This window comes from Trachymyrmex cornetzi, unplaced genomic scaffold, assembly GCF_001594075.2.
Source record: "Trachymyrmex cornetzi isolate Tcor2-1 unplaced genomic scaffold, Tcor1.1 scaffold503, whole genome shotgun sequence".
Taxonomy (NCBI): Eukaryota; Metazoa; Arthropoda; class Insecta; order Hymenoptera; family Formicidae; genus Trachymyrmex; species Trachymyrmex cornetzi.
The window spans coordinates 521,426-544,509 of record NW_017299811.1 but is presented as its reverse complement, the minus strand read 5'-3'; the positions used below and the strand labels follow the sequence as shown (position 1 = coordinate 544,509).

Genomic DNA, 23,084 nt, shown 5'->3' with positions numbered 1-23,084 from the left:
GAACGAACCGCAGCCGGTTCGTCGCGTCGCGCGTTTGCTTCGGGAGTGCCGTTCAAGTTATCGGACTAATGGACTTTTAACAAAACCTATTCGACGGAATTCCAGTTCGGCGGTGAAATCATATCTGCGATGTTTCGACAGGAAAGCAGACTCTCTTTGGGACGTTGCTTAGGTGGCCACGGTTACTGCAACGCTCTCACGCCAAGTGCTCGGGCACGAGGTGATGCCGGCCGCGTAATGTCACGCACTTCGCAGTGCGTGTTCGCGCGGTTTAGCAACTTCGGTTGCTGTCGGCTAATTGAGGACGCGCTCTGTCTGTCGGCCAACGTTCGGTCCTGAGCGATAAGAAACAATCAATCGACTCGGATTCTTCTCTGGGCCTGTATTCGGTAACTCGAGTTATGCAGTCGTTATGAGCACGTAACGATTGCATAACGAGTTACAGAATTACGCCCTGATGGGTCGCCCAAAAAGGAGTTGTATAACTCTAGTCAGGGCGCTTATTTCTCTGTTATTATCTACCAGCCTAAATCGCGTTTAATCTGACTTGGTCAGAGCCTAGCTCTAGTAGTCTGTAAAAGGACTATAGCTCGTCGACGAGGGGTTGGATCCCATTTCCTGCATTGTCTAGATTGTTAGACAATCGGCAATGGTACCAACATTTCTCTTATTAGAGACGCTTGTCACGTTTACCAGTCTCTTGGGAGCTCGTGGTACAGCACCACTTGTGGCCCACTTGAACTAGCAGTTAGGGCGTATGTTTGAGTCAATTTTAAACGTGATTTTGCATAAAACAGAGGCGACGGACTCGATACGATCGATTTTTTTCTTTCGTATGGGGCTTAACCCTTGTTCGGCATTCATCGTGTGTTTCGCAAGTACTCGTCGACATGTGATGTTGATTCCACCGATCGAAATAGAAATCTTATCATGGGTTTTGTAAACGTGGAACGCAGTGTCGCGCGAAAGACTTTTTTTTATAAATAATTAGTCCGCGCGCGATTATAGTATATTATTCGCGAGTGTTTCACGCGAGTGTCCTGTGCGAGAGGATCAACCCACTTTTGAGAGGAGGAGGAGGTCTGGGAGAGGCATCAGGCACCGGCGGAGCAGCCTTGTGGTAAATATCATTTTTTGCTTATTTTTAGTGTAGTAGAAATAACAATAGTAATGTGTGAAAACATTTAAAAAATAATTAAAGGGATAATTTTTGCATTGTTCGTTTTAGAAAAAAACAAGTTTGGATAAATTTTAAAAAATTGCTCATACACAATTATGCATAATTTTATATATAATTATACATAAGTAATTTTTTTACATTTCTTTGAACTTGATTTTTTCTAAAATAAATATAGTGTAAAAATTACTTTTTAAGTTATTTTTAATGTTTTCACATTACTATTGTTATTTCTGTTACATTAAAAAGTAATTTTACAAAAGAAAGAAGAATGTATAAACATGTTTCATATAAAATTATGTATGTTTATACATATTTATACATATTCATGCACGAAAAATTTTTTACCGGGGTGCAGTTTGAGTTATTTGTAATTGTTCCTATATGTCGCCACTGCTCTTTCAATATCTCAATGAAACTTTTTGTTTTCCTGGAAAGAACTTATGTAAAGGTATGAAATAAGCATTATTTTTTTAATGATAATCTACTTCTAATGTGGGATTAAAAATATGTTTTTAAATTATCGATTCTGTTTAAATATATTGAAATTTAGGACAGATATATCATAATTGTGTATTGAGGAAGAAAGTATTGCTGATTATTATAAATAACAAGATTCCTTATATATGTATATGATGAACAATTCATATAGGGACAATTCATGAGGATAGTATATATACCATGTCCTTGTATATAGTGATTTTGATTTCATTTGTTTATAAAAGATCAGCAATGCTAAGCTAATGTTGATCGTATATAAATACAGTATGATTGATATCCTTTATGATAATGATTGATATTCATTAGTAACGGCTTCGGATGACGTGGCAAATGTATGTTAATATTAGCATATATTATACACACATACATATGTCATGCATAATTATATGAATGTATACCAATGTTTAGCGAATATGCGCAAAGTTGGTATATTTTGGCTATGTTGCGTCTAGAGCCACTATTATATGCATAATTAAGCATATGAATATATATGACAATATTTAATAAATGTGAGCAAAGTTGGATTATCCTTTTATTATAACACATAGAAAAATGTCATTGTATTACTCAATTTTTTTTGTTTTAAGTAACGCTTATTTTTAATGAAAAATATTTTTTTGATAATCTTAAAATATATTTATTTCTTTTATACTTAAAATATATTTATAAATTTTAGAACAACTTATTTGTTATTATGTATTTGTTATTATGTATTTAAAACATAAGTTTTCTTTTAAAAACTTGTATAAAATTGATCGAAGAAGCAACTTTATACATATAATAAGCAAATCGAGTTTTACTTTAATAATTTTGATTAAAGTATTAAATTATAAATTTTCTAGAATTCAGAACATATCTTAAATTAATTTGACGTTTGTAATGAACTTACGATAGATTTGCAGTTATATAAACTTTTGAAATGCTGGAAATATTTTTGTAAATAATTATTATTTGTGTACGATATGTATTTTTTTATGTGTATAAACTGCTAAATGTGCGCATTAGGTCACATTGTAGACCAACATCATTTCGTTCGAAAAAATGTTAAATTGTCTTTATAACAAATATCACCTAACATCAATATTTATAATTCGTGGAAATAGAATTTATATACATGACAGGACAATGTTACATTGGCTAATGTTAACGTGTACTGGCCATGTTGTCTTGAAACCGACTTTAGTATGTATTGAGAAGCGATTGAGTAAATTGTCAAGCGTTAGCAAATTCCGATCATCATTGTATAAAAGTTGGTCAGCTTTAAAAAAAGGATTTTGTCATTTGGCAATCAGTATGATTATTGGCGTGATACGCGATATACTAGTTGTGTTATTTATTTATTTACAAAAATGTTCGCGATTTTCGCACTTGTTCTGTTTTCCATAGTCTTCGCGTCTGGTAAGCAATTTTACTCTTAATAATTTAGCATATCGATAAAAAACTACCACAATGAGAGAAAAGTGTTTGATATTTGGTATTATAATTGCATAGTAGATTAATTATGGTTAGGAACTCTATTTTTATAATTAGATATTGCTGCTATAATATTAATAATAATAACTTATACAAATATTAAATATTTTTTGGTATATAAAACCATAAATGTAATTATTATACTAACATGTTATACCAATAATAATGATAGAAAAAGGAGCTTCTAATTATAAGTATCTTATCATATAATTATAGTCATAAATATCAAACATGTTTTTTTCCTCAGGGTATTTTTAATGATTAAATTTTTCAAGTGTTTAACTTCGTTAAACTTACTTCACGCTTAGTATAATTGATTTTAGATGAGAGCTTGAATAGAACGGATTTGAAATGTATGGGATTTGCTGTTCATAACGTATCTCTTTCCGCATATTATCCTGTGTTTGAGACGGACGATAAACGTAATTATCTAGATGATCAAGGAAAAGGATTGAAGACTCTTCAGGTTCGTAAGCGTGACAAACGCAATGTGGCAAAAACGACTTACATACCATTCTATCAAATATATACGAATTCATTTTAGGATTATCTTGATGGTCGTACGCGTTACGTTACTGTCGCTGGTAATTTAAAATCTGGCATTCCGTATGGAACGAAAATATGCATAGAAGAATTGAATAAGCAATTTGGGAAACAAATTCCCCTGCAGGTGTGTAATTATTATGTATATTTGCTATATTGCAAAACATGAGACTCGACAATGATATTTCTCTATGGCACATATTGAAAATATAGAAAGAATAAAATAATTTATTTCATTTTAGATAAGGGACCAGAGTGATTACGAAAGCAATAAATTACTTGATTTCTCGAGATTGGAAATTTGCGTCAGGACTGAGGAGGATACTTACGATAAATACCTCAACGATTTTGTTACTATCTATATATAATAATTACATAGAAATTATGTACTTGATTGTTAATTGCTAATAATATTATTAAATTAATATTTTATAATAATTATGTTATATTACATATAAAATTGAATTAAATCATTTATGCTTATATACAAACAATGATTGTTTGGTTTATTTTTACAAATATTTGCATATTAATTAATCTGATAAAGCGATATACATTAGTACGATGGTGTGAATTTTGACATTTATAGAGCATTGTGAATCTCGTAAATATTCATTAATTGTTAATCGATTACGCAATCATGATTTATAATCGTTCTGATCGCGACCAATAAAAAAGATTTTCGTTATGTGTCGTATTAAAAACGATATACATTATTATTTATTGACTTTCCGACCAATGAGGCCATGACTTTATCATTGTGTAAAGACTATTTCCGGGACATTCGGTTGGCCAGGTTTGTCGATGTCCAAGAAGCTTGTAATCACTCTTTATTTCGTTACTTTCTACTCCATGAGCAATCAAATTAGTCACTGCTTGTACTGCCGCTGCATTTGGTGTTCGGTCTAATAAGAAAAATGTTAGAGAAATACGTGTTACCTACATGCGATATTAATTGCAAATCCATTTTATTTCTGGTATTGCTTACTTCTGTAATCTCCGATGATGCAAATTCCAATACTCTTATTATTGAAAGGTACAGAATGAGCGCCTTTCTTGCTCCATCCACGACCCTCATACACGTTTCCGTCTTCACCGACTAGGAAATTATAGCCAATATCGTTCCAACCTCTTTTGTCCATGTGCATATTCTTGAAACAAAATTTGATAATTGTTGTGATGTGCAAGTACTGTTAGTTATTATTTATTAATAGAGGGAAGTCGTCGATACTGACATAGATCTCCTAAAGCGACACCCCCTTATTTCTCAGAAACTAACTATTGCACTTTATTAATACTAATAAAATCATGATCTGTTTAGCTAATTAAAGAAGTACAAACTCATATTCTGTGGCTTATTTCTATACCAAATCAGCTAAAAACCAATTCTATGAATCCGAGAAGAAAATTCTTACGATGTTCTTTTGCAAATTGCGTAATTAAAATAATAGTGACTGTATTATTGATAATATTATGTCATTTTAAATGTTTATGGTTTCATAAATTAGTTTTCTTTACAGAATAGGATATATCTTTATTTATAGAATAGGAATTTTGACATTATTGCCTACTATGTCAGTTTTGGAGCTCATTTTGTCAGACGCTCATTTTTGCATAACTTAGGAAAAACTTAATTATTGCAAAATTGCAAACAGTATATTATAAAAATTGCTTATACTATCTGATAGAAGACACTTTATACTTTGTTTTTGAAGTTGTATTTTTACTTTTTGTTTAAGAAATATTGTCTAAAAACAAAGTGATATGTCGATATCGGTGACCTTTCTCTACTTATATATTTATTATTTATTAATATCAGTATTTACTTATAATTTGTAAATTTATTATTTATTAAAACGCAAAATAAAAAGGAATTAACTTTATTTTATTAAAATAGATATATGTAAAATATTTATGTAAAATATTATTTGAGTTGTACCTATATGGTTGTTTGCGTACGATGAGTTACAATTAAAAAAGATTTGCCGTTCAGAAAAAGTTTTGTTTTTGATATATTAATTACCTGGAACTGTCTCACTTTTAATTGACATACAGCTTGAGTTTCGCAACCGGAGCCAACCGAATGATGAATGATCACATAAGGTGCTGGTTTTAATTTAAGATTAGGAGATGACGATTTCGGTTTTCTAGCGCCCCATTCTGTTCTAGAAATGATGTTTGGGCTATCTGAAAAAGCAATTAAAATTAAAAATGAATGCTTATGCTTTATGTAAGCATAAGCATTAGCAATGAATTATAATAAATTTTAATTAAATTAATTAATTAAAATGTAATTCTAAAATCCAATTTAGTTAAATGAGTTCAAAAAAGCTGTTATTTTATTAATCTTTAAATATGAAACTATATTTTACATTATTGCTTTTTTGTAAAGGACGAGCGCGAAGATTTATGAGCCCGCATGCTTCTTATGTACGTATCTTCTAAATTTTACGTGAACGGAATACTTTATCACTTAGCGGATAACATTGTTTTTTGAATTAGATCCTTATATGAATATATGAATATTAAATGAATGCTGTTATAAGATAATTACATGTATGCCTCTGATTTTCATTGGTGACAAAAATGTAAGAATATAAGAAAATATTTATAAATACCGCGCGCGCGCGACGCGCAGCGCGAGAAAGAGAAGAGAGAGAAGAGTAAAAATATTTTTCACTCACAAATTGAAATTAATATGTGATTATCGTATTCTGGTTTGAAAAATTATTCGAAATGCAAATAATGTCCATTGTATTGATGTAATAGTAATTACCAATCTTGATACACAGGATATTTCCATAATAATTTATCACGTCGATAAATATTTTGCTTTATGCAAATATATTAAACTACTATACTTGTCGCGCAAATACATTATTAATTAATTAATCGATAACAATTAGAGTTTTTCCATGAATCATAATATAAGTATAATGACAGTTTCAATTTATCAAGAAAATACGAGATCAGGATAAGAAACTCATTTTTATTGAAAATTAACTCTTAGTTTTACAACTTTATATCTTATTGCTTACTTGCAATTACTATTACAAATTAATTTCTAATTAATTATCTTTGAAACTAATCACAAGGATAAGAATTTTGCTATGTTTACACAAAATATTCTTTTAACAACTTTTAACACTCACGAGAAGAAATATCTTTAAAAATTTTGATGTTCACGGAGACACAAAGCGAAATTCACAGTTTTAAACTTGCGGTATAAATAATATATTAATTGCATTACTGGCAGCAGTCTCCTGGATGATCAGTGTTACATAAACTGTCACAAAAATTGATGTCGTCGCGACGTACATTTTGACTTGCAAAACGATACTAATATCATATGCAACTTGATATGCAATGGGTGTGTTCGAGGAGACGCTGTTTGCGCTATTTAACGCTACAAGCTGTTTGTGAAATTATAGATAGTGCTAACAGTTATAAGGTCATCAATGCCAGCGTTTTACGTCATAACTGCGCGCTATTCCTTTCGAAGTATAGAGTTACCATCCGTCTTCTTTTCCCTAGACACCATCTTTTTTTTTAGCGCGTTCGGGGATGTTCGGGAGATTTTTTTCAAAGGCGTCCAGGATAATTATGAGCATCCGGGATTTTAGAAAATCTAAATTTTTTACTTTGACTCGTCTGCGGCGTTATTCTGTATTAGTCTTGATTTACAATAGATGTAGTAATTCTTAAGTTGTGGAAATCTGACCAATCATAGTCGAATGTGAGGAGAATAATCGATTATATAATTGATCAATTTCTTATATTGAATTAGTACTACTAATGAACAATTAGACGTGAAATAATTTGTTTACTGTTCTAGTTTTCTGATTAATTTTAATAACCTACACGCACTGTTATATGCGTCCGGTTCAAGCGAAATGTCTAGGGTTTTTGGCGTGTAAGTTTTAATTTTGAAAATTTTGATTTGGCAACCCTACACTGAAAAAAAAGTTTCGTTGATATGTGACCAACAAAAAGTTTTTTGTTGTCCTAACCAAAATTTGGTTATGCTAATCAAATTTTTGTTAGGATAACATAAAGTTTTTGTTAGAATATGTGACTAACAAAAACTTTTATGTTATCCTAATAAAAATTTGATTAGCATAACCATTTTGGTTAGGACAACGAAAAACTTTTTGTTGGTCACATATCAACAAAACTTTTTTCTGAGTGTATTCTGAGGTAGGTAGTGTATTGGTAGAGTTAGTGTTTGCAGCACTTATATCATATAAGGGTCAAATGTTGTTTCAAGAATCATTATGGTTTATAGTTCCCTGTATATCCAAATTAAATTAAATTACTGAAGAAAAACAAGAAACAGATTTTAGAAAAAAAGACGGCCACGTCAAGGAGAATAAGTTAGAGATAATTCCAAGTATATTAGACGGAAAAGATCTAGTCGATTCTAAGATGTACTTCTCTAATATAAAATACTATTTTTAATTTTTTTTAATTGTAAATATTTAATTATTGTAAAAACTATCTGTCTCGTTTTAAAACTAAAAAGAGACAGATACAGAAAGAGTTTTAAGCCTCACTTAAAATCAAAGTAACGTTGGTGCAATCGGGCCTTAATTCAAGATATTGCACAGGACACGATCTTTGCCTATAACAGATGTGTACGTATGTACACACATACACATTTGAAGTAATCTCCAAACGGGATTTCCCTGCTAATCTAATGACTTGAGAAAGGGGGGAAAAACTAACGGCAATTCTAGCATTGATAATAGTGTTTAAATCATTTAATTGGAATGTTGATTTATTTATACGTATATTTATATATTTTACGACAAAATTTGTATAATTCATAGAATTTTATCATTAAAATATTTTATTAAATAATTAGATAACTCTTTTATTAACAAATTATCTCGTAACAGTTGCGGAAAACTTAATTATTTAGCATAATTACATAAGCTTAATATATATGTGTATAATTATTTAAACTATAAATGGGAAGGATTTTATAATGCATATATATTATATCGTGTGTGTGTACACAAATACTGTTATAGACAGAACTATGTATTATTGGCTAATAAGAAATGCGAAATAACGAGAAAATATATAATTATATATTTTTAATATATAATTAATATATATTTTAAATGCGTATGAATGAAAATGATAAATATAAAAGATAGTATGTCATTCATATATTACTTAAAAAGGATTGGGTTTTTTTAAGGAACAATAACCGTCATTAATTACACAAATTAACCTACTAGTAAGATAACGTGAAATCGTTGATAAACGCGTACTAACGTTTCGATTTGCTCACGCTTTAATCAAATCTTTGGATTAGTACATGCAGCGAAACGCATTATGAAAATCTAACTTGAACTCTTATCTCATCTGATCTTTCTGAACTTTGCTCGAAAAACAGTATATGATAATGAAGTTGCGATAATATTACACTATACACGATTATCTTATCGATTTCATGTGTCCGTCAAAATGGTATTTTTATGAGCGTTCTCAAGAGATAATCTTTGTAATTGACTAACAGTAAATTAATGATTTTTTTTGCAGATTTACTACCGGAAGTATTTAAATCGCCCGTCATTGTCGGCTGACAAATGAGAGTGAAGAATGCAGTATGCAGGTCAGTTCAACAGATATATATGTGTAACGCAAATTCCAAAAAAGTGGTTTTGTTAATTTGTTAATCATAAAATCTTTTTTCTGAAATATATATGTACGATCCTCTCGTTTATAATAGCATCAATATTAATTCAATCATTTTAATGTCCGTGAAATTCGCGGTCATACATTATACATGTTCCATATGTATTTACATATACATTATGGAACAGAGTACTGGAGATGATTTTATCAGAGTAATCCATACGAAATTATGCGAAAGACAATTGTACGGCATCGTGTTATTTCGATTACTATTGTCGTTAATTAAACCTGAAGACCATGACCTTAGAGCATATATTATTGCAACGAGCATAGCCATGTAAAAGAACGGCTCGCACGCGAACCAAGGTGAGAGTGACATTGATCTTGTTTGCCGAACTTGCGTGAGAGATATTTATGTCATATACTTTAGAATGTCTTGTTTGATTTTTTAACGATCTGAAACGTGTACATTACGTGTAAACTTTGAGTTTTGACTAATGATAATTTTTTATTGATAGTGTCTTAATTGCTATGACGTATATATGTTAATACGGAGAGTCTAGTATACGAGGTCACTGTGTATATCAGGGAATCACCTTCGCGAGACAGAGAAAGGCGGTTTTTTTTTAACTGTTCGGCAGTGAGAATATTTTGTAATGATAATAGTAGAGGTAGCAATGGTTATATCCAATATCTACAAGCATATCGAACATACTATTATATATTATATTACACATAATATAAAATTATGAGCTTTGCTTACTAAATAGCGTAAGCGGATTTCTAGAAGCTAGTGACATAATCACGCGAATCTGTTAGACTCTTTTTATAAATAAGAAAAAAAGAAATAGAAATATACGGCAGAAATATTTCGTCATAAAATATGATCGTAAAGCCGGTATTTATTAAAGTCGATTCTTATATTTAAGATCATCTTAAGTACAGTTTTAAGATGTCATAAGTCAATCACAGACAGAGTCATATTAGCATTTTAAGATGTTACTTAAGACGGTCTTAAAATACACAAGAACAGATTATGAATACCGACCTAAGTATTCTTTTTAATACACGGAGAAAACGATTTTGCTAAATACAGAAAATAATTTTATTTGAACCCGTTAAAATAATTTTTATATTAGGGCGCTCAAACTGGTTGTTAGAACGTCAAAACTTTTTTTGCAGCATTTTTCGTCATGCTTAAGTTTCCTATACATAATTATTTTGATAATTCAATAAAATTACTTTCAAATCTATATTTATACCTAAATTTTAGATACTTTAGTAAAATCGTTCTTTCTGTGTAAAAAATGAAATAATTTTGTCATACTTACAATCCTTTGTTAGGTTAACTAAGATTCGTTATAATTACGGCTGATATATTTGACAAGGACCTAGAAATATTATCATAGAATAACATTCGCTTTGCTGTTTTCCTCTACGGTATTATCTATCGACTTTATTGTTGTGGTTGGACATATGTGAGGTTTTGGATTTGCAGTCCAACCGGGAAGATTAATTACGAATTTTTTGAAAAAAATTTCGCCTGGACATTCCGTGTCTCGCACTTGTCGATGACCAATCACGTTGTAGTTCTTCCTTATCTTGCCGAGTGAAACCCCATAAGCTATCAGCTTGTTCAACGTCTTCAGGGCGATCTCGTCCGGAAGAAAGTCTGCGAAATCATACATTTACGTGTGTCATAATGATTTCTTTGACGTAGAAGACGAAACGATATCTCAAGGAAGATGCCTTATATGTTGTTTTAAAGAGACTGATATAAAAACAAGAATCATTTTTCAATAAGAAAAACTTGACAATCATTTTCAACGATTTTTAAAACTTATTAATTTTTCTTCGATGGAATGTTATTTGATTTACACGGAAAAAATAGTTTTGCTCAAGTATCTAAAACTTTGGCTAAATACAAATCTAAAAATAATTTTGTTGGGCTATTAAAATAATTATGTAGGATGCTTTGGCTGGTTGCTAGAATGTCAAAAATTTTTTTGCACCATTACTTATTGTGTTTAAGTATCCTATACAATTATTTTAGTAGTTTAATAAAATTAATTTCAAAACTATGTCAAACTGAATTTTTTAAATACTTGAGTAAAATCAATCTTTCTATGTATTATATCTATATATCTGACGAAACATCAGTCATATTTATAATGCCTTAATTACCGGTGAAGTCTCCTATGATGCATATGCCAATACTCTGGGTATTGTATCCAATTGCATGCGCGCCAATATAATCCCAACCGCGACCCTCGTAAACATTACCGTCTTCGCCAATGACGAAATTATATCCAATGTCGTACCAGCCTCGCTGATCCAGATGCAAATCTTGATAGGCTCTAACGATATCAGAGCACGTCTCCTGATCCCGACAGTACCTAGGTATACCGCCATGATGGACCACCACGTATGGTGCTGGTTTTATTGGCATAATCTCGAAATGGAGACGTTTCCTGGCATTCCATTCCTTTCGACTGACAATTCTTGGGCACTCTGGACACCGAGACTCTGTTATAGATAAATTATTATTAATAAATTATTTTCGAATTAAATTAATTCTTCGTAGGTTTTGAAGAGGCTTAAAATACAGATAGAAAGATTAACATGTGTAAGCTACTGTGCACAATTGTTATTTAAATGCATTATGGATTCTTGATAATAATAATAATACACTGTTAAATTTTTTATAGGGCCAAATTAACTCAATGTGAGTCGACACTGCTCCCACTAAATATATCGTTATTTTTTACTAAAATGATAATTAAATTTGACATATGTTATATTGATACTGTATAGTGTCAAATATAATCATTGTTTTAGTAAAAAATAACAATATTATTGAGTAGAAACAGTGGCGACTCACATTGAGTTAATTCGACCTTATAAAATTTAACAGTGTAATAATAATAATAATAATAATATAAAGAATTACGGGTTTCCTGCATTGTCGCGTAGAACAGGTAACGTAAAACTTGGCAGATATAAATTGGAGTCAGCTAACGAGTTAGCACGAGCAAGCACGTTTTCAGCAATTAGTTGCGCAATTACAAATCTACTTCTATCATGCAAATTATATTTCGTCCTTGAGATACGATGATAGATTGCCCAATCAGATTCCCAAGTAAAATACAATAATTTCGGCTCAGACGCGTCTTGCAGATGCGGAAAACTTTGGAAATTTTGGAAAAATATTGACTACACTGTTAAATCTATAGTGTCAAATTTAACCTAATGTGAATCGCTACTATTCCTATGGAAAAATATTGACTACACTGTTAAATCTATAGTGTCAAATTTAACCTAATGTGAATCGCTACTGCTCCTACATCGTTATTTTTTACTAAAATGATAATTAAATTTGACACTATAATGTTAAATTGATACTGTATAGTGTCAAATATAACCATTGTTTTAGTAAAAAACAACGATATTATTGAGTAGGAGTAGTAGCGACTTACATTAAGTTAATTTAATCCTATAAAATTTATAACAGTGTACGAGTGTACTGTACCAGTTTCGAAATATTATAGTTTGATTGATTATCCTTGTAGAATAATTTTCTTGGCATTGCACGAACTGATATCATAGAATGTTATACTACTTAGTCATACTACTTAGATATAAACAACTGATGCACTTTAATTTTATATTGAGCGTTGTAACACCGTTAGGCAGCAAGACATTACTTGGACGCTAGTTACTAACAGCTCCATTGTAAATGTAGCTACTTTGCAAAAGTTGCGTAGTTGTGAGCCATGTATTTTTTATACTTATACTTATCTAAAGGTGAACTTCATTATGATGATTAAAGTTTGCACATAGAAATGACTCAGAACAATTACGTCAGTGAAACTCAATTCGGAAGCTCGCAGATCTTTTTCGACAACTGAATAAAAGTTAAAAGTCGAATAAAAATTAATTTATTGCGGATGTTAACAATATTTTTTTATTACATATTTACATAAATAAAAATATACGTAGGAAATATAAATATAATTAGCTCGTTATTGAATAGACTGAAAGAATTATAAGACACCTTTCCGGTTTTTTTTATTTTTTAAGAGAGATTCCACCTTGCGTATACAAGAATGATCGAAAAAGAATTATTAAGGACTTGACAGAAAAGAACAATATAAACACGAATAATAATTAAAAAACCTATTTTATTGTAGATAATAGGGAGATTGTGATACCCAGGAACACACGTACCTTTTGACATACTATTTTTTAATAATAATCAGATTTTTAATGTTAGCAATTCAGTTATATTGCTTCAGTCGAAATATAATATAACTGAGCGGTCGACACATTAAAAATTTCATTATTATTAAAAGAATAATTAGTGTATATTATTTATTATTAAAAGAATAATTAGTGTATTAGGTATATTATGTTCTTAGATATTACAAATCTCCTCTACTTACATATTATAAATGATACAAAAAGATTGCTCTTTAAATTTATTATATGTGTTACAATCTTCTTACAAATATCTACTGCGTGATCCACAATATTATTAGTGTCGCGTGATTTTTTTCGCCACGCAGAAGAACTAATTCTGAAAATATGATGTATTTTCGATTCCGGTATAAAATCTCGAGTGGCTTACCGGTTGCATTGATGAAATTCGTGTTGTCAATGGGAATGGCAAGCACCGCATGCTCGAGGAAACCAAAGAGGAGTACATATAACGCTGACAAGTGAATGTAGTAAGAGGACAACCTCATCATAATTGACACCTTTACAGCGTGTGTCAAAAGTAAAACTGGATACATCATGATGCCGCGTCCGCTTTTAAACGAAAATCCGAACGGCAGCCGGGAAGTCCCCTCGGATGAAGAGTCGCGCGTCGAGAACCAACCCGTTTGGTAGTCCCTTAACCCTGTCCCCTCTTCAACGTGTTTGTCACAGTGACTACGACATTGCAATGACGACGACTTCGAGGAGTTACACTTGTTTCGAGTATTCTACTATCCTGTATTTCGAAAATTCGCATAATATCTACATCATTCTGATTGCTATCGAAAGAAAGCGGAAGAAAGAATTGTGCTGTCTATGCGATAAAAAATCGAACACAATAGATCGAAATTAATGAGAATGGCAAAGTGAGTGAGTAACGGTGCGGCGAAAAATACTACGAAAATAATTACATAAAAAAGAGGGATGAGACTTGAAAGCTTTTATGTTAAAATAATTAATATGCTATTAACATTAATGCGTTTATATATTCTAAGAGATTGAAAACACAGAAAAGTGCTGAAAAAATTCATAAAATATGTAATGAAAAAATATCTAAAGAATAAACAAATAATACTTGTCTAGAAAAAAAAGATCATCTTCTTTTTTAATTTAAGCTTAATATTTCTAACGCGGTTATTTATGGATTAATATTTATTTCTATCAATGCAAATTAACTTTGATCTCAGTTTAATTTACTCTTTTGCCTTTTTTATCTTTTTCTAATGTTTAGAACTAGAAAAAGATAAAAGTAAGAGAAACTGCTTAAAATTAATCTACGTTAATAAAAATAAACTTGAATGTGCTGATGTCAGGTTTAGGATTACTTGTAAGTACGACAGAGAAAAGAGAGTTATGAAGTTTTGATACAATTATATTGATTCTATTTATTATATTTATTTTCTTATTTATTCAGTTTCTTACGTTTTTTTTTTCTAAGCACAGTTAGCGCTTACGTTATATGAATGCGATTTGCACGGTTTTATCAAATGGATAGTGAATTTCCGATAAGTAACGGTATCTAGAAGTTACGTAACCAATCGATATCGCTCGATTATACAGAACATATAAAATTAATATATTTGAGCCGTTTATTTTGAAAGTGACCTAAGTCCATTAAAAAAAAAAAAATGTTTATGACAGCTAACTTCAAGTTGTACACGCTACTACAGTCAACAACAAAAAATTGACAAGTGGACTTAGACCACTTTCAAAATAAACGGCTCATTTAGTGAATCGTGAATTTTCAATTATTTTTTCATTGTTGTCTTGATCAGCAATCCAGAATTTTTAATAAACAACATCAGCGTACAATTTATTAAAATTTCTACGCATTTCTACATATGAATAACATTAATGGCTTGACATTTTCATGGGCATTTGGATATCTGATTTATTATCTGCCACATAATAACATATATATTTTCTGATAAGAATACATCGAACGATCGATGCAATTTGTGTAAATGGAACTACGCTATTTCAAATTGGTTCTATTGAATCTGATGTAATCTGATTTATGATTAAAATGTAAATAATGAGATTTTTTTTTCTAGTATTATATTGCCCGTAATTTTACAAAAATGAAATCGTAATTGCAATAATGTGAAAATAATTGAAATAAACAAAGACAGTGTTTTACATTCAATAATAACAATCACTTCATTGAATTACAGTAGACAAAGTACATGTCGTTCGGCGTTCATTTTTTTTTGTTTCTGCTTGGAATAATAACGTCAACATATAACGAAGAAGCACATCGTGTTTGTGAGCGCATGATCTAGAGATAACACTTTATTCACGAAAGGCATCGAATGACCTTTGTTTACCCGTCGTAATTTACTGTCGACTAATTGTTTCCTGCGATCGTTTGTCATTGGCGTAATTCTTACGACTCACGAAATGCTGCGTATCGAGTTTCTGTTGAAAGAATGAATTTCTGCTTCCTATATCGATAAGAATATAAAATATTAATATACTCGTTAAAATCGTGATATGCTACAGAATTTATCTCGAGCTCCACGAATGCATTAAAGAATACGCGGATGATTCTATCAAAAATAGGCGACAGCTAATGCAGCACCTGATTATTATAGAAAAAATGTAAAGAAAAACGAAGTAGAAATTACTTAAATAATCATGATAAAATTGCGATCATTGATGTATAGTCGTGAACAATGTAGATATTGTCAAAGTAGTAAAAATTAGTAGACGAAGATATTTTTTTGCAGTATAAAAATGAATAAGAATGAGTGAACCTTATAATAACGTAAAACAAACGAACAATAAAATTCTTTTACATATTTTTTAAATCCTTTTTTAATTCCTTATGAATGACAAAATTATTGTCGGGAATCGCTATTATCAGGAACGATTAAATTGACAATGAAAAAATAATACCGATGTAATTAATGACTTTATTCGAAAAATTGATCATGGGGCAACGATAAGCTTTACTACAAAATTTTGTCACGTATATTACATTATTGTAAGAAAATGGGAGAACGCAACTCTTTCTCTTTTTCTTGTAGAAATAAATTGACTAAGTATGTTGGCCTTAAGGAGATCTTAAAGCAAATCTGTTTTATTAATTTTTTTCAAGCAAGTATTTTTCTATCGTAGCTTCTACTCACTTCAATGCACTCATTAGAGTGTATAAGAACTATGGCAGGAGCATGTTGGAGCATGTTGGAGCATGCGACGTGAACAAACCTTTTAGGATCCCTTTAAATGTATTATTTTGCAAATATATAGTTACAACAAAATAAATTTTTTAAATAAAAGACAAACAATTAAATTCAATTATCTTCAATAGCAGTTATTGTAGTTACATAAAAATAGTTCAAATTGTGATTTAAAATTTAATTCTTCAGTGGATCTATTTCGCATCAATTCAACTTGCTCGAATATTGCATTATAAGATACTTAATTTTTTAAACTCCCAAGTATTATATAATATTGTTCTTGGAATAAGAATACTGAAATTGCACAACTATATACCAGATGTCGCGATTCTCCAAGCAAGTTCAAGTTCGAGGAGTGATCTAGTAGTTTTCTGACTTACCATCGAAGATACTGAAACGTTGGTTGGTGCAGAAAGAGACTGAGAGAGGACGTATGTGCATTTTAGATGAAAAATGTTTACTGGCGCGTCTATGTCGTCTACGTACACGTTGAACTATAATATAAGCACTAATATTTCTAGTGAGTATAATATATCCACAATCCTCGATTTTATGTTCCAATAATTGTTACACAATTATATTCTGTGAACATAGCATGGAATAGAACTAAACAATTAATCACAAAAATTGGAAATCGTGGATGTGTTACCCGCCGGAAATATCAGTAGCTATGTAGTTCAACGAATATGTACGTTTCGTGCACATTGACTCAATAAATGAGTTCTATCTGAAATATAGATATATCCACTCCTCTGTAATGATATATACTTTATTTGATACTTTAATTTACCCTAGATGTGTGACTTTTTAATTTTTGAAATCAAACTTACCGAACAATGTTCAAATTTCGATTTGCAGAAAGTGCAGCTGATATTGATGAAGGTATGGCTAATCATTGGCGGTTTTTCGTTATGCAACCAGAAACAACCATTGCTAAGGCTATTTTCGTCTTCTGATCCCTGAAGACGAAGATAAGCCTTAGTTGTGGTAGCTTATGGTTGGATAACGAAAAAATGCCCCATATTGTTGTGATAAGTTTTGAAACACGTGTCTGTCATAATTTGAGGTTAGAGTGTTACAAAATTGTTTTCCCGCGAATATTCAATTCACATCTTTCAATTCTTACTAAGTATGTACGTGCAAAAAAGTTATTTATCTAAATAATTTTAGCAGATAGCAAACAGAAGGATAAATTAGAATGGATTTCTGCTTCCAAACTTGAAATAACTCCCGAACAAATCGAAGCGAAATATGAGGCTTATTATTATACAGAGACCGAAGTGTTGTCTAGTTGTAATTTAAAATTAATCCGTTCCGATAAAGTAACGCAGGATTTAACTGATCAAAATTGCCAGAATATTATTGAGGCCGAGTCGAAACATTCCGATCTCATTCCAGCAAAATACGAAGGTGATTTTTGCAAATGAAAATTTATTTTTGAATTTTTTTCTCTTGGATTTGCTAATAATTTAAATTTTATTCGAATCTCCTTGAAGTTTCGTTAATATGTGCTTTGAAAATTAATTGTGCAATTAAGGTGGTTTAAAAATCTGGGAATGCACCTTCGATTTGGGCCAGTACATATTGGAAAAGGAAATCGAGTTGAAAGACAAACTTGTTATGGATTTAGGATGTGGCGCTGGAGTGATTGGCCTTCTGTCTCTTCGTAAAAATTCCACCGTCCATTTCCAAGATTACGTTCGTATGATTTATAATTGTCACTCTGAAAAGTGGGCCGTGATTAACGAAATAATTGTTTATAGAATGCCGAAGTGCTAAAATCCGTGACGATACCGAATGTAATATTGAATTTTGATCGTACGATTGTACTGACGAGATGCGAATTTTATGCCGGGGATTGGGCTTCTCTCGCGACGTTACTCGACGAAAGTAAAAAGTACGATTATATTTTTACGAGCGAAACGATTTACAATCCTGATAATCACAAAAAATTATATGAAATTTTTAAGAGGAAGCTAACAGCCGATGGCGTTGTGTGAGTACACTGGATTATTGATGTCTTATTTTTATCATTAAAACTTAAGTTTCGAAACGGGTAAATTTCTATTAGATTTGTCGCTGGAAAAACCTATTATTTTGGCGTGGGTGGTGGAATGAGACAATTTGAGAATCTTATTTTAAAAGACGGATGCTTTGACGTCGAGTCGGTATGGAGAAGTCAACATGGTGATTAATGATCAATTATAAATATATTTTATCTTTGTTAGTTCAACGATATAAATTGTATACATTTCAGGAGTAAACAGAGAAATTCTAAAATTCACAAGGAAACCGCATCAAGAATATCATACACCTATATAATATTATTGTCTTCATAATATACTATAAGGTATCGACTCGGAATGTCGTGATAATCAGCAATAACAATAGGTACTTCTGTAACAAGATTTACTCGAATTTCTTTTTCTTCTTGTTTGTACACGAAAGTCGTTAGCTCTTCCTGTCGTTTATTATCAATAAATGTTGCGACTTTTTTTATGGCGAGAGTCTCTCGTATACCCATCCATCCTTTCCTTCGTGCACGAGAGTATTATCTATTTTTTCATTCGTTTTTGGACGTCTGAAACGGATTCTATCGTGGAGACGATCGCTCTGACCTTGCCAAAATTCTACGGAGTGTGGCACGATGAGATAACCGCCCCTGAAATAAGATATCTGATACAGTAAATGATTTAATCTTTATAAATAAACGATCTAAATTTGAAAATTATACACGTGACACACAGATGCACGATACTATTAATCTACGAGTCTGTTAGCGACAACAAATGTATTGATGTTGTGAAACGTAGCAATATATGGCATGCCGTCGCACGTGATTACTTATTCTTCTTTGGTTTTATCTTTCTCGTGTAAAAAATCTTTATATTCGGAATTGCTAATTAAAAAACTAATTAATGCTTAACGCGCGCGCGTTCTCCAATTTGATAGTGATTTACTACCCATTGCAGTAAATACCAACTAACAGTGACGTGAAAGAAAGACATTAATGTTATAATTTTATACTAAACAGTATAAATATAATATAACATATGTATATAATAGTTACATTATTGAGCTTGGAATTGTGGCATTGATATTATGTTAGTTGGTGTTTACTGAGTAATAATGCACTAATTATTTTTTAATTATGGTGTTACCTACCAACAAGCAGGTCTTTTAACTTGATTCTCTGGAAATTTCGCGAGCAGTTCCTTTTCTTTAATAATAAGAGTTTGTCTACTAGCAATCACACTACTTTGCTTGCTGGCCGTAGATCCGATTTGATTCTCATATGGCCGACTTCGAAAATAATGATCTGAATCTTCCGCTGAGGTTTTCTTGGCGATACCTTCGATACGTACCTAAAATAATTAGTAGTAATAAATCAATAAAATGATTATGATGAAAAAATTAATTAAATGTTGTTGCAGAAAATAATTTTAACTCGCAAAAACTTTGCTATTTATGAGATAAAATATGATGTAAGAAAAAAACAATGAATACCGTACACTTCGTCTAAGAGGTTCCCAGTAGAACGTTAATGCAGTATGCGGATTTTCAGCCTGTAAATAAATCGAATAATATAGAATTTGTTTGTCTTCTTGGTATCAAAAAATATCAATTAAATATTTTAAAATGTCTGAATTAAATATCTGAACTCACCAATTCGCGGCCTTTCCTGCTGTCGTAATTCGTGTAAAACTTGAAACCTTCTGTGCCGAAGCCTTTTAGTAACAATACACGCACGGATGGTACACCATCCCTGAAACAATTGCATTATAAAATGTGTTGATAATTATTTGCACAATCTTTTTATGGTTCATGAGCTTATTTATTTTTTTCTTATTTTTTTTATGCGAGTAATATTTTTGTTAATTAACAGATTACAAAACGCTGCTAATTATATTTATGTTTTCTTTTTTTCGATAATATACATAACGTGTGTCTATTTATGTTCAATTTTATTACGAGATCATTTTTTAATTAAAAAAAGAAAAAAATGTTGCCTTGTTGCTGTCGCGAGAAGCATCGCATTAGGCTCTAAAATTTCTGGAGTATTGCGTGCCTCCTCAAACCATGCTTTGAACTGTCCTATAGGCTCCTTGCTAATTAAATCATCCTCCGTAAAGATCTCATGTTTATCTTTGTATTTTATTCGCATATCTGTAGAAAAAAATGATATGAAAGTTAAAGATAAGTAGATTAATAATTTTCCGAAATTTTTTTTTGAATTTTGGAGTATTTCTGAGTAACCTCTTGATTATTATTTTTCATTAATAATATTATATTAGTCATCGATGTATGATTAATTATTAATTGTAAAAAGCGATCTCGCAAAAATAGATTTCGATGGTAAAAAAAATACGACTAATGAAGATTAAACTGCATAGATATTGATAAATAAATATTTATTAGGAGAAATTAACAAGTAAAATTAATTTATTTATTCCTTATCTACAATATATATTAGCAAAATGTATATACAACATTATTTTTCAATGTAGTTCGTCTTCGAAGGTTTTTGCTACTGTCGCGTATGCACCGCTTTCTAAATTTCAAAATAATTGAAATTTTTTACTAGCCACGTATAGGGTTTTCTTTAGGCACAATTCCATCAATGTATGATTAACTTTAATTTCGGTTCAAATTTATTGTTTATCTTTTTTTAATTCTAAGAATTAAAAGAAGATAAACAGTAAATTAAAATAAAGATTACAGTTCATCTTATATTGATAGAACTGAGCCTTAATGGTCTAAAACATTAGGGCCCGTATTCAGAACGCGCTTACAATGATGTTAGCGCGCTAACATACTATACTTTACGTCACGTATATTATAGAATTTCAGAGATAAATATGCGCTTTTATCGATAAAAGCGCGTTCTGAATACGGGCCTATGTGTGTCTAATTTTAGCTCCGGAGTAAGTAAAACGTAAAGACATCGATGCTTATCAACATTTTACAGTCCCTAAAATTTTACTCACATTGAATTTTTTTTATATCGATGGCTTTGCATTTTGGCTCCAAAGATAAAAACAAATTTTCTTTTTCTAATGCTCAGTTTCTTGATTCAACATGTTTATCTTTTTTTAATCCTTAGAAAGAGTAGTTGAACCAAGATAAAAATAAAAATTTATCTATATTAATGGAAAGGATCATTAGAATGTAGAAAGCGGTATATGTAGCTTTTCTCGAGGGCAGCCAAAAACTTTCTTCGCAAACAGAATGAAGGCTAAACTATATGTAGACCCATCGTGTAGACTGTAGAGTGTAACTTTTTTAAAAAAGTTACGGTTAAAAAATTTATATTTTTTAAATTTTCAGTCAATTCTTGTTTACAACACACATTGCAAAAATTTCATTAACTATTAAACAAATTGAAAATGAAACGATTTGCGTTAAATAACATAAATAATATTTTTAAAAATAAATGTAAAATTCAAAAATATGTGTAAAAAATTCAAAAATGTTTTTTCTTATTAATTGTAACTGTAATGCAATATGATAAAATGCATTGTTTAAAATGTAAATGTAATAAACGTTTAATTTAAACCTACTTATGCACTGTAAAAAAGTAATTTTCGAATTACTCAATAACAAAATTTTTTGGACTGCCGATACTTGAACTATTTTTTCTCTTAGTTTGTAATGTTAATTTTAAGATATGTTTGTTTCAGAGTTTTGCATTTTTATATGAAAAAGTGCATTTTTTTATATTGACTATAATTAATTGTAACATTTATTTACAATTTTTTATAAATACACAACTATAAATATTTTCTAAAATCTAAAAAGATATCAAAATATTCATAAGAATCACTTCATAATTTTTATATACTTATAAGAGTAATGAAAATTAACCCAAGACACGAAAGGCCACCATATGTAGTAAAAGTGCCAAAAAATTTTTTGCGCACGAGGTTTGATTGTCGAGAAATTAATTAAAAAAATCATAATTGAATACATAATTAAGTATACAAAATTAAAATATATAATTACATTATTATGTATGTAATAATGTTTGGAATTATTTATCCTCCCGACAATTTTATATAGGGTAAAATCAGGGATTATGGCATAAGCTACTAATATGGAATAGTGGCTTATTTTTTAAACAAAGCATTACAATTTGGCGGCAATTGCTGAAAGTTATTGTAACTATTACTTAATATGGAATAGTGGCTTATTTTTTAAACAAAGCATTACAATTTGGCGGCAATTGCTGAAAGTTGTTGTAACTGTTACTAAACATGTCATAACAAGCAATGAACTCGGTCCGACCAACCGTTTTGCTACAATTA

The 23,084-nt window shown here is 30.6% G+C and overlaps 5 protein-coding genes across 9 annotated transcripts in view; 2 read left to right on the top strand and 3 right to left on the bottom strand.

Annotated features, from left to right (window-relative positions):
- Nucleotides 1-2,905: 2,905 nt before the first annotated feature.
- Nucleotides 2,906-4,074, top strand: LOC108765638 (uncharacterized). The gene is made up of 4 exons (XM_018514439.1): nucleotides 2,906-3,076; nucleotides 3,475-3,617; nucleotides 3,696-3,821; nucleotides 3,937-4,074. Exons 1-4 carry the CDS (start codon nucleotides 3,028-3,030, stop codon nucleotides 4,060-4,062), a joined length of 444 nt encoding a protein of 147 aa, XP_018369941.1. The 5' UTR covers nucleotides 2,906-3,027; the 3' UTR covers nucleotides 4,063-4,074.
- Nucleotides 4,075-4,192: 118 nt separating this feature from the next.
- Pgrp-s2 (peptidoglycan recognition protein S2) lies at nucleotides 4,193-7,114 on the bottom strand. The gene is made up of 4 exons (XM_018514438.1): nucleotides 6,945-7,114; nucleotides 5,718-5,881; nucleotides 4,683-4,845; nucleotides 4,193-4,599 (listed from the first exon to the last, which is right to left on the bottom strand). Exons 1-4 carry the CDS (start codon nucleotides 7,012-7,014, stop codon nucleotides 4,415-4,417), a joined length of 582 nt encoding a protein of 193 aa, XP_018369940.1. The 5' UTR covers nucleotides 7,015-7,114; the 3' UTR covers nucleotides 4,193-4,414.
- Nucleotides 7,115-8,894: 1,780 nt separating this feature from the next.
- LOC108765636 (peptidoglycan-recognition protein LB) lies at nucleotides 8,895-14,398 on the bottom strand. Of its 2 annotated transcripts, XR_001940326.1 has the most exons (4): nucleotides 13,968-14,398; nucleotides 11,525-11,866; nucleotides 10,672-11,012; nucleotides 8,895-10,034 (listed from the first exon to the last, which is right to left on the bottom strand). XR_001940326.1 is itself a non-coding variant. In XM_018514437.1 (3 exons), the coding sequence occupies exons 1-3, from the start codon at nucleotides 14,134-14,136 to the stop codon at nucleotides 10,744-10,746; spliced, it is 780 nt and encodes a 259-aa protein (XP_018369939.1). In that variant the 5' UTR covers nucleotides 14,137-14,398; the 3' UTR covers nucleotides 10,641-10,743. The 2 variants fall into 2 exon arrangements, 1 of the variants encoding a protein (XP_018369939.1); XM_018514437.1 differs by lacking the exon at nucleotides 8,895-10,034 and having other exon boundaries at nucleotides 10,641-11,012.
- Nucleotides 14,399-17,206: 2,808 nt separating this feature from the next.
- On the top strand, nucleotides 17,207-19,117 carry LOC108765641 (histidine protein methyltransferase 1 homolog). 3 transcript variants are annotated; one of them, XM_018514444.1, is made up of 7 exons: nucleotides 17,444-17,467; nucleotides 17,575-17,661; nucleotides 17,950-18,189; nucleotides 18,317-18,477; nucleotides 18,543-18,775; nucleotides 18,851-18,966; nucleotides 19,037-19,117. In XM_018514444.1, the coding sequence occupies exons 2-7, from the start codon at nucleotides 17,616-17,618 to the stop codon at nucleotides 19,099-19,101; spliced, it is 861 nt and encodes a 286-aa protein (XP_018369946.1). In that variant the 5' UTR covers nucleotides 17,444-17,467; nucleotides 17,575-17,615; the 3' UTR covers nucleotides 19,102-19,117. The 3 variants fall into 3 exon arrangements, with proteins under 3 accessions (XP_018369945.1, XP_018369947.1, XP_018369946.1); XM_018514443.1 differs by having other exon boundaries at nucleotides 17,207-17,661; XM_018514445.1 differs by having other exon boundaries at nucleotides 17,209-17,661; nucleotides 17,953-18,189.
- A 14-nt stretch (nucleotides 19,118-19,131) lies between these two features.
- Nucleotides 19,132-23,084, bottom strand: part of LOC108765642 (pyridoxine-5'-phosphate oxidase) — a 5,106-nt gene continuing 1,153 nt past the window's right edge. The window contains exons 3-7 of one of the 2 annotated variants that reach the window (XM_018514446.1): nucleotides 20,790-20,946; nucleotides 20,446-20,545; nucleotides 20,292-20,345; nucleotides 19,945-20,144; nucleotides 19,132-19,441 (exon numbers count right to left, since the gene is read on the bottom strand). In XM_018514446.1, the coding sequence (XP_018369948.1) occupies nucleotides 19,276-19,441; nucleotides 19,945-20,144; nucleotides 20,292-20,345; nucleotides 20,446-20,545; nucleotides 20,790-20,946 (677 nt within the window). In that variant the 3' untranslated portion in view covers nucleotides 19,132-19,275. The remainder of the gene's footprint in view (nucleotides 19,442-19,944; nucleotides 20,145-20,291; nucleotides 20,346-20,445; nucleotides 20,546-20,789; nucleotides 20,947-23,084) is intronic. The other variant, XM_018514447.1, reaches the window with a different exon arrangement.

Bases quoted from the DNA above. Each gene is read 5' to 3' on its own strand.
- LOC108765638 (XM_018514439.1), top strand. From the start codon at position 3,028: ATGTTCGCGATTTTCGCACTTGTTCTGTTTTCCATAGTCTTCGCGTCT. The intron at 3,077-3,474 runs GTAAGCAATTTT...AATTGATTTTAG, and splicing joins TTCCATAGTCTTCGCGTCTG to ATGAGAGCTTGAATAGAACG. The intron at 3,618-3,695 runs GTTCGTAAGCGT...AATTCATTTTAG, and splicing joins AAGGATTGAAGACTCTTCAG to GATTATCTTGATGGTCGTAC.
- Pgrp-s2 (XM_018514438.1), bottom strand. From the start codon at position 7,014: ATGTACGTCGCGACGACATCAATTTTTGTGACAGTTTATGTAACACTG. The intron at 5,882-6,944 runs GTAATGCAATTA...TTGCTTTTTCAG, and splicing joins CATCCAGGAGACTGCTGCCA to ATAGCCCAAACATCATTTCT. The intron at 4,600-4,682 runs GTAAGCAATACC...TTTTCTTATTAG, and splicing joins CATCATCGGAGATTACAGAA to ACCGAACACCAAATGCAGCG.
- LOC108765636 (XM_018514437.1), bottom strand. From the start codon at position 14,136: ATGATGTATCCAGTTTTACTTTTGACACACGCTGTAAAGGTGTCAATT. The intron at 11,867-13,967 runs GTAAGCCACTCG...TATCTATAACAG, and splicing joins GAATTTCATCAATGCAACCG to AGTCTCGGTGTCCAGAGTGC. The intron at 11,013-11,524 runs GTAATTAAGGCA...ATGATTTCGCAG, and splicing joins CATCATAGGAGACTTCACCG to ACTTTCTTCCGGACGAGATC.
- LOC108765641 (XM_018514443.1), top strand. From the start codon at position 17,616: ATGTTCAAATTTCGATTTGCAGAAAGTGCAGCTGATATTGATGAAG. The intron at 17,662-17,949 runs GTATGGCTAATC...AAATAATTTTAG, and splicing joins TGCAGCTGATATTGATGAAG to CAGATAGCAAACAGAAGGAT. The intron at 18,190-18,316 runs GTGATTTTTGCA...TGTGCAATTAAG, and splicing joins CATTCCAGCAAAATACGAAG to GTGGTTTAAAAATCTGGGAA.